The sequence below is a fragment of the Sycon ciliatum genome, chromosome 1 (genome assembly GCF_964019385.1).
Source record: "Sycon ciliatum chromosome 1, ocSycCili1.1, whole genome shotgun sequence".
Taxonomy (NCBI): domain Eukaryota; kingdom Metazoa; phylum Porifera; class Calcarea; order Leucosolenida; family Sycettidae; genus Sycon; species Sycon ciliatum.
Genome location: NC_088643.1, coordinates 78,101,246 through 78,113,264, shown reverse-complemented (window position 1 = coordinate 78,113,264; position 12,019 = coordinate 78,101,246). Strand labels below are relative to the sequence as shown.

The 12,019-nt window shown below is 48.2% G+C and overlaps 2 protein-coding genes across 2 annotated transcripts; both read left to right on the top strand.

Moving 5' to 3' along the window:
- The first annotated feature begins 1,225 nt into the window (after positions 1-1,225).
- Positions 1,226-2,926, top strand: LOC135805626 (cis-3-hydroxy-L-proline dehydratase-like). The gene has a single exon (XM_065319693.1). The coding sequence runs from the start codon at positions 1,474-1,476 to the stop codon at positions 2,590-2,592; it is 1,119 nt and encodes a 372-aa protein (XP_065175765.1). The 5' UTR covers positions 1,226-1,473; the 3' UTR covers positions 2,593-2,926.
- Positions 2,927-9,921: 6,995 nt separating this feature from the next.
- Positions 9,922-11,799, top strand: LOC135805624 (cis-3-hydroxy-L-proline dehydratase-like). Its single transcript, XM_065319692.1, has one exon. The coding sequence runs from the start codon at positions 10,243-10,245 to the stop codon at positions 11,359-11,361; it is 1,119 nt and encodes a 372-aa protein (XP_065175764.1). The 5' UTR covers positions 9,922-10,242; the 3' UTR covers positions 11,362-11,799.
- Positions 11,800-12,019: the final 220 nt, after the last annotated feature.

Genomic DNA, 12,019 nt, shown 5'->3' with positions numbered 1-12,019 from the left:
TTCGCGTTATGAGAAGGATTAGCAAACAGCACATGCATGACGTTGACACGATGTACGGGTACAGCGTGGTAAATTTATGACTGCTCTGACACGAATCCGCGATTCGTGTTCCGACTACTTTTCCGAACGAAAAAGGCGAAAGTTCGCAATACAGTTCGCGACCTGAAAAATGTTTGCGAACGCGAACACGAATTTCGTCTTGCTAATCCTCCGTAATAATTATTATGTTCAGTACCGGTATTGTAAGGCCACACCAAAAAGATTTCGTGTTTCCGGTCGGCCGACCGGGTCCGTTTTTTCAAAAATTATGGAATTTTTTTGGTTTACGACAAGTACAAAAAAACAAAGAAAAACAAGCAAAAACACTGAAAGCGTGCTTTGCTCGAACCGAAATAAAAGTTTGACTGAATGCAGAGACGAAAATTCCGGAGCTGGAGAAAAGGTCGCCAAGAACGATGGCTGCTTAGAGCAGCCCGCTTTGTGTCCAGTGCTGACGATGGCTGCTCAGAGCAGCCCGCTTTGTGTCCAGTGCTGGCGGGGTGCGAAGTGTCTTCTTCAGCAAAGGATAGTTCGCGTCTCCCATGAAACCACTTTGAAGGAGTTGTTTTGTGAGGAAGTGCAGCCTCGCTTGCCTGAGGACGTCACGTCTTTAGAGTGGATTGTCGCAGCTACAGCAAGCAGCAATGGTGGGGCAGGAACGTGGAAAGATGTAGAGGTAACTGAAACTGTCGGCCTTGTTGTCGTAATACGAATTTGGATGCCGTTTCCTGGATTTTCGCTTGGTGGACGTAGCTCCTGCTGCCAAGCGACCGTGCCCTGACCGTCCCTCGGCATTCGATGTGCTTCTGGGAGCAGCAGCTACTGCGTCCCGCGGTGGTATTCTACTCCATATTCCATGTGTAAATATGTATATATTGTGTATCACCAGTGTCTGATCCAAACTTTCTCAATTTGGCTCATGTCTATGAATACAGCAGGGAAATAAACTTTCAAACCAAAAAATAATAATTTTCCGACCGACCGGGCGTATTTTTTCGGGGGGTGCCGACCGGAAACACGAAATCTTTTTGTTGTGGCCTAAGTAATGTTACCAAGGCAAGAGTCAAGACTACAACCAGGGAGTCGTAAAATACGACTCCCTGGTTACTTTTACCCACGATTTTTCGAGTGCAATGAATTTAAAAATTATTTTGCAAATTTGGTTGGCTGATTTTACAGCTAGCTAGCTGCTGATCTTTATCTTTGAAGTTTGATCTGGCGACATGTTGCACGTGTACACAATACTTTTTGTAGTACGTATGGTGTATCTCTGAATGGCTAAGTACTTTTCTTATTTTCCACAACAGCTGCTAGCTATTTACGAACACCAATAGTCTTGTCTAACCTACCTTTAGACTTAGTTGAAGCTCTCTTCGGGTGGATAACCGGACTGTACCGGCAAGTAAGCATAGACCATATCGGAAGACGTGAGTCATGGTGGCCATCACCAAAATCGAGGTGTTTCGAGCTGACTTGCCTTTGAAAGAAGGCCGCTACTCATGGGCACGCGGAAAGTTTGTGGATGTGTTCGACTGCACACTGGTCAGGATCAGCACAGATGTCGGCGTCCATGGCATAGGCGAGGTTACTCCACTCGGTCCGTTCTATCTGCCAGCATATGGACCGGGTGCACGTGAGGGGATTCGTCACATGGCCCCACACCTCCTGGGCAAGGACCCCACTCAGTTGGAGGTGGTGAATGCAACTATGGACGAAGTACTGATGGGCCACAGCTACTGTAAATCTCCCATTGACATGGCATGCTGGGATATATTTGGCAAACTTTGCAAGTTGCCGGTTTGCGTGTTGCTGGGTGGGAGATTCACACAAACCATTCCTCTCTACCGGGCTATCTCCCAGGAAAGTCCAGAAAGTATGGCAGATAAAGTGGCTGGTTACAGAGAAGAGGGCTATCGCAAGTTTCAGCTAAAAGTTGGCGGCGATGCTACCTTGGATGCGGCACGTATCCATGCCGTGGCTTCGAAGCTGGATATTGCTGGCGGAGACACCCTAGTTGCTGATGCCAATCGTGGCTGGTTGGCTGAAGAAGCAACTCGCGTAGTTCGCGCTGTTCAGGATCTGGATATCTATATTGAACAGCCATGCAATACCTATGAGGAATGCCTGAAGGTTCGTCAGCGAACACGACATCCGTTTGTGTTGGATGAAAGTATTGACTCGATTGAGGCATTCCTCAGAGCACATGCTGATCAGGCAATGGATGCGTTTAACCTGAAGATTAGCAAGGTGGGCGGACTGACGCGTGCACGTCAAATTAGAGATCTCGGCGCACGACTTGGTTACGCCATGACAATCGAGGACAGCTGGGGTGGCGATGTTGTAACGGCAGCTATTTCTCACCTAGCTGCTTCAACACCAACACGTTGTTTGTACGCATCGACGGATTTCAACTCCTATGTCACGCTGAGCACGGCTACTGGAGCTCCGCAGAGACGAAACGGCACGATGGAAGCATCTGACCAGGCTGGGCTTGGTGTAGAGCTACGCGAGGATGTCATTGGACAAGCCGTTGATGTGTACGGCAATGCTTGATTCTCTATGTGACTATTCCACTAAAGCAAGGGCACATTAGCACTGTGCAGCTGCAGTGTGCTGGCCTCTGTTGAAGTAAGTTTTAACTTGTGTCTGGAACATGATACTTCCTATCCTTGTACTGAGTCCCACCAATGGCTGCTCATCAATTAAAATTGTATGCGAGAAGATTACAAGTCTATTTTAAGGAGTTATTTTACCTGTATTGGCCGTGTGGCTATCGCCAGCCAGTGACAGATTACACCTGGCTTGCTTATTATACAGTCTGCTTTGAAGCGATTCATTGTGTAACTGTGTTTATACGAGTTCACTAAGAGAACTCGGTGTTTGCCAATCTCTGACTCCTGTTGTGCTGATGCAAGCATGTAAGATTTAAATTAGATTTTTTAATTTAAGTACATGTCGTAGGAAAGTGCAGCTCCAACGTTCTGGGGTCCCACTATCAAAGCGACTCAGCGTAGCACAGACACATGCATACACGTACCTCACACACGTGCATGCACACACATGCGTGTGCGCACGCACACAGACAGACACACACACCTGTACATTGCTGTCACCCGTCTTCAGTTACTAGTACATGTTTCCTCGGGGGGGGGGGGGGGGGGGAGGTTGATCTAAGGATGCTATGCAGAAATGTCGCAACTTTACTCCCTTGTCTTGTCTCTCAGTATTTTCCTCACGGCCATGTTGTTCAGCACCGATCACATTCACTCCAGTAAACCTTACAGCAAGGCAGCGAGAGCTCATGTCTCTCGGGGAGGGTGTCCCTAAAGTGGCACCTTTCTGCCGCTTTGGTTGCGCAAGGAGACGGCAGATGGTGGAATACCTTGAATACGCGAACCCACAACTATGTCCTTGTACATCACACCATACGTTTTTGTGGTGCCAGAGTCGTTGTAATGTTGCAAAGTGCAACAAGAGTGTAAAGGTACAGTATAGCACCATCATTGGCGTAATTCCAGTATAATGTAGCATAATCACTGGCATAATTTGGGCATAATGGAAGCGGCATAAATGGAGCATTATCCGCCAAGGGCTGTTTGTACTGAGTTCACCATACCATTAGATTGTTTGTACAGGTCCTCCCTCATTATAACGAGTCCGGTTACTACATAAACCCCGTTTGTAAATAGAAATCTGAAATCCCCTGGCAAAACGTGGTCTATACAACTGTTTACAGGTCCGGTTACAACATAATCCGTTTGTACATAAAATCCGTTATAACGACCCTTTGCCCAGGTCCCTGGAGTGCCAAACCCTCAGTATAAGATAATATTGACCATGCAGGACCAAGGCCAAAACACGTAGGATAAAGCAGAAAGAGGAAACGTATTATGTCTATGTATGCGTGAATATGGACGATCCTTTGCATCCAAGGAAGAGTTATGTTGGAGTAACTTGGAGATTTTCAATTATCTTATAACGAGTTGAAGCATCGATAATTTATGTTGTATCGAGGGTAGCCCCGGTAAGTACGAAGTAGTGCCTATTTCACCTTTAGCTGCAAGTCCTGCTACAAGATAAGTCTCGTTAGGCCATGGTAAAAAATATCTTTGATTCTCAAGTACGCGCGCATCGATTTTTGGTGGCGCACCGACGATTTTTTTTATTTCTATGCATGCGCATATGCGTGCATGAAAACGGTCAATGCGAAAGGCATGAATCCGGGAGTAGTAAAATACCGGTATTTTTCTACTCCCTGGCCTGAATAATAAAATAATTATAAATTAATTATGAACCTTTGACGTACACATGTGTGACCCTATCTTTGGAAATAAAAAAATTGTGGGAATTAAAATAAAAAATCGCTCGCTCGCACCGATTTTCACAGGCTCATGACCTGAGAATCAACTTTATTTTTTACCATGGCCTTATAAGATAACTTTTTTCGATGGCCCAGAGATTATCTACTAACGAGGGAGGACCTGTACTGAGTTCACCATACCATTACGGCATTAGATTGTTTGTACTGAGTTCACCATACCATTAGATTGTTTGTACTGAGTTCACCATACCATTAGATTGGACTGCAGCATCATGAGTATCACCATCATTGGCATAATTCCAGCATAATGTAGCATAATCACTGGCATAATTTGGGCATCATGAATGGAAAGCAAAATTCAGCGACTTACCGAACATCCGTCAAGGGCTACAAGGGGGGGGGGGGGGGGGGGGGGGCTAATGTGCCACCACTACATAGATCGAGGTCACCCATGACTCTAAGAAAATATGTGGCATGGTCGACGACATCGCGGATCAGCGCACCCGTGACAACAATGTGATACTTCGCGGCCTAAAGGAAAACTCGCGCGAAGACCTGCCCGCACTTATTGCAGCACTTGTTCCCGACTTCAAACGGGACGACATTATCCAAGTTTCACGACTCGAAGGGAGAAAGCAGCGTGTGGCAGATTCCTCTGCTTCCGCCAGTGCTAGCGCTAGCACTCAGCCACCAGACCCACCACGCCCTGTACGAGCTGTCCTCACGGCAAGTGGGAAATCGCACCTGATGCGCAACAAAACTCGCGCAAAGATTAACGGGCAGCCGGTCTACGTTAATCACGATCTGACACGCCAGCAGCAACAGAGGAGACGCCCGCTGGTGGCGAAGTTCAAGGCCCTGAGAGCTAAGGGAAACCCATGCCACCTGCCTAAGGATGTCATCGTCATGAATGGCAAGCCTTTGACTGACGCAGACATCGAGGATCTGCTCAATCAATAGGAATCAGCCCGGGCAGTCCCTCCATCACACGCAATAAGAAACACCGCAGTGATACAACCACCCACTGACACCAACGACAGAAAGCTAAGTATCACCCGTGCATGCATTTCTAAAATAGATTCTCCTTTGTTAATTGCCCACATAAATATCTGTAGCCTCTTAAATAAACTGCATGAAGTTGAATACATTCTATTCAAACATAAAATTGACGTCCTAGCAATTTCGGAGACATGGCTGAAAACAGCAATCCCTGACGGCTTAATCAAACTGCCTGGATACGAAGTACACAGAAGAGACCGCAAGCTAAAGACAGGAGGCGGTGTATGTATCTACATCAATGACAAACTTAAGCACAGACAATTACATATCCTCCAAGATATCGAAGCCGTTTCTATCCAGTTATTATTGCCGCACAATCCCATGAACATAGTATGCACGTACAGACCCCCTTCATCCCCCGTCACATATTGGGAGGAGTTGCTCAACACCGTTGATGACATCGAATCACACACGAGAGAAGCTCATACCATTGTGCTAGGCGACCTCAACGTCAACATCGCAGACCACCAACACCAGCAGTACAGGCACTTCCTAAGCTTCTGCCACGCTACCAACTTACAGAACATAGTTACGTCCCCAACCAGATTTCCGAGCCAATCGGTGCTAGACTTAATCTTACTACCCCGTACAATTTATCCACCAGCACGTGTCTCCTATTCCTCAGGGAGACAGAGCATCATCTACCAAGGCTGTTCCGTTAAGCCATGCGACGCTTCCGATCACCAACTAGTAGTTTTAGAGCTGTTGGCTACATTGCACTCTGCGCCGCAGAATCCACCGGTCAGAACCCGGAAACCTCCAATAAGAACCATAAATGCACAAACATTCCAGACAGAGATCACTTCGAAGATGTCAATCGTCGAGAACCAACCAACTGACCTCAATGCAAATATTGAACTTTTTCAGGGCTCCATCACCGAAGCACTTGATCATCATTGCCCCGTGAGGATAGTTACCTTTTCCACCAAGTATAAACCCGCACCATGGGTCGACGACGAGCTTCGTAAACTGCTCTACCGCAGAAAACGAGCTCATAGACTCCTGCTGAAACAGCCGGGTGACCAGCAACGAATCCAGTTGTTCCGAGCGCTTCGGCGAGAGTGCAAAATCACCATGCGCCGAAAGAAAGCCAATTACTTTCAGGCCGAGTTTATTAACAACAGACGGAACCCTAGACGTCAGTGGAGCGCTATGAACAGCCTACTTGGCAGAACGAAAGTCAGCCGTGAGCCTGGAGCTAGTATTGCAGACATTACATCTATATTCTCAGAAATAGTTGGGCCTTTGCCGCCAACAGAGACTTCTGACGCCCTGACGCTGGCATCCGTGCCTGATCATCCATCCAACATTCCGCCTGCTCTGCCGTGTGGCCCCCAGTCAGACGGCACTCTAGTTTCTTTTACCCGAATCACAGCGGGGGATGTTAAGTTCCATCTCCGTGCTATGGACAGTCGCAAAGCAAGCGGTCCTGACGCCATCCCCCCGCTCGTCTACAAACTTGTGTCTGACCAAATTGCACCAACGCTAGCCTCTCTCTTGTCGATATCCCTTGAAACTGGTGAATTCCCAACGCCCTACAAGCTAGCACACGTCCGTCCGATCCACAAACGTGGGGACGTTTCCGACCCTCGCAACTACAGACCCATCTCCCTCCTTCCTCTCATGTCCAAACTTCTCGAGAGGTGTGCGCTAGAGCAACTTACGCAATACATGGATAGCGCCAGTCACATGGAATCCCTCCCTGCAGTTCAGTTTGCGTACCGCAAAAACCACTCCTGCGACGATCTTCTCGCTCTGGTGGCAAATGATTGGAGTCAAAGTCTAGACCAGAACGAGTATGTGGCTGCGGCTTTCCTCGACATGTCCAAAGCGTTCGACACTGTCAACCACAGTTTGCTCCTCCAAGAACTGTTCGAGATTGGTGTGGGAGGGGTTGCACTGCGTTGGTTTGCATCATACCTTACTGACCGCCAGCAGAGAGTTGTCACCAAGTCTAGCAGAGGTGCCTGTTATTCTGCCTCCAGAGGTGTACCTCAAGGATCTATCCTTGGACCTGTCTTGTTCAATCTTGCTGTCCGCAAACTGCCAGAGTGTGTTGCTAGTACCAAGGTCCGTCAGTTTGCTGACGATGTTTCTGTCTACAAATCCGGAAGGGATCCACAGAAGCTCACTGCAGACTTGGCCAGAGACGTTCTGTCAATCCGCAACTTCCTCCGGGACCACGGCCTTAAACTCAACGCGGAAAAGACACAGTTCATCATATTCCGCCCAAAGTCCAAGGCTGTCCCAGCTAATCTCCAATTGTCAATTGATAGCACTAGCATACCGCCTTCAGCCACAATAAAATACCTCGGCCTCCTGTTCGACGAGCATCTTACGTACCGAGATCACATCACGCTCCTGGAACGCAAGATAGGCACTAAACTTGCTGTGTTCAGGAAAATCAAACACAATCTAACACCTGCTGCCAAACGAGTCTTTTACTGTTCCTTCATTCAGGCCCAACTTGAATACGGCTCTAATGCATTTGCGCACAGCCTCCAAGTCTCGCAAATGGACCGCATTACTCGTATATCTAACCGTGCTGTTCGGATTGTCTTTGGCTACCCGAAGTACTACGATGCTTCTCTTGTTCTAGCTAGGAACTATCTCGCTGCTATTTCCCTTAGATATCAATTTCGCCTGTTTGTACTGGTGTTTCGAGCCCTCCATAAGCTATGCAGTCCACTGCTCTCGACCTGCTTCCTCCCTCGCACTGCCACTTCACAAACCTCAGCCCATACACGCTCACAGTCCACTTTGTCACTTAGTCTTCCTTTAGCTTCTCGCCGCTATGGTTTATACTCGCTTAGCTTTCTTGGTTCCGATCGTTGGAACGCGCTTCCTGCTGATATTCGCACAATCTCCTTGCTCAGAAACTTCCGTTCATCTATTCAACAATTCATAGGGTACCCTGTAAAAAGGCCCTAGGCCTGTGGGACTGCCCTATTCAAAATTTAATAATAATAATAATAATAATAATGTGGGCTAGAGGAGAGGCCTGTCTCAGGGGGGGGGGGGGGGGGGGGAGCAGTCGCCGCGAGTGAGTGTACAGCCTAGGGCCGTAGCACTGTGATTTCAGGTGGTCCGGCCAAATGGGGTACTTGCCATTATTGAAAACCTCATTTTCTTACATGACACGTGATCGTTGCCGGGGCCATGGCCAATAGGCGATCTTCCCGCCGCGGGCATAATCAGGCCATCAGGACCGTTTGACGTCATTTCGGGAGTTTCAGGACCGTTTGACGTCATTTCGGGAATGTTCGGACCGTTTGACGTCATTTCGAGAATAATGTTTCGACCTTTCCACCTTCCGTAATATGTTGCTTCGCGCTGTAAGAAATCAAATCAAGCACGCTCTGTCTGTCATGATGGCTGAATCTTGCCCTTGCCTGCAGCCCTCGGGCCTACGGCCCTTGGGCTGCAGGCTCGGGCAAGATTCAGCCATCATGACCTCCTGAGCGTGCTTGATTACATACATCACAAATGGGCTGGGTCAACCTTTTTCGAAATATGGGTCACCGTCAGGCCAGATGGTACGGCCCTGGTGTAGACTCTACCATACATGTACATGTACCATTATACATGATGTATGATGTAGGCTAGAGTACATAGCCCCCTACTCTTGATGTAGGCTTACTCCTAGATGTTACACTGTATGTAGGCTGAAACTCAGCTGGAATGGGTTGGAGTGGTCCATGCAGAGCCAAGGCTCTCAATCACCCAGCTCCAGTGTTGCAACTGGAGTTACGTGGTGGTACATGGTGGTGGTGGGGGCGGGGCAGGACATGTTGACACTTGAAAGTAACTTAGTTACTTACTAGTACTAGTACTTAGTAGTTGAAGGATTAGGACATGAATACTCACACAGAATACGTGTCACCCTGGGAGGTAAGTCTCTGCAGTATGCTGTGGCCTGTGTAGGGTATGCAGAGCATTCCATGTCTGCCCAGCGCTGGCCGGAAATGCATGAAGAAGGCAATGTGACGAATACAGTGACAGAAAGGCAACATGATGAAGAGCCTTTTGACAGTTCGACTCCTTCCAGGACCTCTCCACTTCCACATTGGAAATAATTGATTAGCGTGACACATTAGTGCAGCCACTGAACTGAGTGGTCGTTATCACCTGAAAATGACCCCTGATGCCCTGAGGCCTGACTACGAGTAGTGCTGCTGACACTACGTAGACTACCATGGACTACGGCATGTGTAGCTGAAATGGACCACTTGTTACAGTCATACGGATGCATTGTGCTCACAGTACTACCGCATACCGGTACTTGGGGTGGTCGCTGCTGCTCACGGTGGAAAAGGAGGGTACCGGCGGCTGGTAGCCCCGATGCAGATCATGTAACGAGTTACGTTACGTTACATGTATACAGTCTCCGGTGATGCGCAATTATTTAATTTATTTTCTCACTAAATGAGGAAGGACAATGCGAAGTCGTCAAGTACGACTCCGGAGCTCCCTGGTGCAGACAAACCGCACGGACCAAGCAGGGTGCACAGACCAAGCACAGACAGTAGATCTGCTACATTGTACTTGGTACGAGTACGTAGATCTACTACATGTATGTCACGTTTTTGCGTGATTGGTCGAGCCACGAGTGCTGTGCCGCTATAATTATGTGCATGCAACCGGCCGTGTCCTCCTTTTCCGCAACAGCAGCTACATGTATCTACCTGTTTCAACGAGCACCACCGTGAATAGATGGTCTGACCTACCTGAGCTGAAGGCTTGAAGCTATCTTCTGGTGGATAACCGGACTACCTATACTAGACCATAATTATCGGAACTAAGTGTTACTTCCGACGTGAGTCATGGTGGTCATCACCAAAATTGAGGTGTTTCGAGTTGACTTGCCTTTGAAAGAAGGCCGCTATGCATGGGCACGCGGAAAGTTTGTGGATGTGTTCGACTGCACACTGGTCAGGATCAGCACAGATGTCGGCGTCCATGGCATAGGCGAGGTTACTCCACTCGGTCCTTTCTATCTGCCAGCATATGGACCAGGTGCAAGAGAGGGGATTCGTCACATGGCCCCACACCTCCTGGGCATGGACCCCACTCAGCTGGAGGTACTGAATGCAACTATGGACGAAGTACTGATGGGCCACAACTACTGCAAATCTCCCATTGACATGGCATGCTGGGATATATTTGGCAAACTTAGCAAGTTGCCCGTTTGCGTGTTGCTGGGTGGGAGATTCACACAAACCATTCCTCTCTATCGGACTATCTCCCAGGAAAGTCCAGAAAGTATGGCAGATAAAGTGGCTGGCTACAGAGAAGAGGGCTATCGCAAGTTTCAGCTAAAAGTTGGCGGCGATGCTACCCTGGACAAGGCGCGAATCCATGCGGCGGTGTCAAAGCTGGATATTGCTGGCGGAGACACCCTAGTTGCTGATGCCAATCGAGGCTGGTTGGCGGAAGAAGCAACACGTGTAGTTCGCGCTGTTCAGGATCTGGATATCTATATTGAACAGCCATGCAACACCTATGAGGAATGCCTGAAGGTTCGTCAGCGAACACGACATCCGTTTGTGTTGGATGAAAGTATTGACTCGATTGAGGCATTCCTCAGAGCACATGCTGATCAGGCAATGGATGCGTTTAACCTGAAGATTAGCAAGGTGGGCGGACTGACGCGTGCACGTCAAATTAGAGATCTCGGCGCACGACTTGGTTACGCCATGACAATCGAGGATAGCTGGGGTGGCGATGTTGTGACGGCAGCTATTTCTCACTTAGCTGCTTCAACACCAACACGTTGTTTGTATGCATCAACGGATTTCAACTCCTATGTCACGCTGAGCACAGCTACTGGAGCTCCACAGAGACGAAACGGCACGATGGAAGCATCTGACCAGGCTGGGCTTGGTGTAGAGCTACGCGAGGATGTCATTGGACAAGCCGTTGATGTGTACGGCAATGCTTGATTCTCCCTGTGATTCATCTAACTGCTGTCACCATGCACGCTTACATGCGTCAGCGGGAGAGCAGTGTTGGTTAGGTCTAATTTCAGAAGTTTTAGGTGCTCAATATTTCCGTATGAGGGCAAAAGGCCAGGTTAGGTGAACAGAAATTTTAGGTACAGAGAAGCAGTTCCCTATTGGATTATGTGTGTTAGTGGTTGTTCGGTGTATAGAAATTTTAGGTATGAAACAGACGCACCGAAAGTACCGAAAATCAAAGTACACCGAACATTTGTGAAATTACAGTAATCGGGTAGGAATTGGAGGATGAACTGAATGGAAGCTCTTGCTTATATGGCAGAGTAGCAATTCACTTATTGGCTGTGTAGGCTGTCCCATGGAACAATGCTAATCAGCTGGACACATTTTTACATTTCATTTAATATGGCATTAAAAAAATGATGTAATTGTGTGTTGCTCCCTACGTGGGAGCTTGCGCTATTCCTGCCGACTTGAATTCTCACTTGACTGACTCACGACTGCCATCCAGAGCACACGAGAAGTCCATCGAACCGTCCACTCGGCAAACCTGCAAGAAAGCACCACTCCCTGCTCAATACACAGTGTTTCGTGGAATTCACCCCTCATCAGTTGAGCTTGAGTAGGCTGAGGAAGATAATGC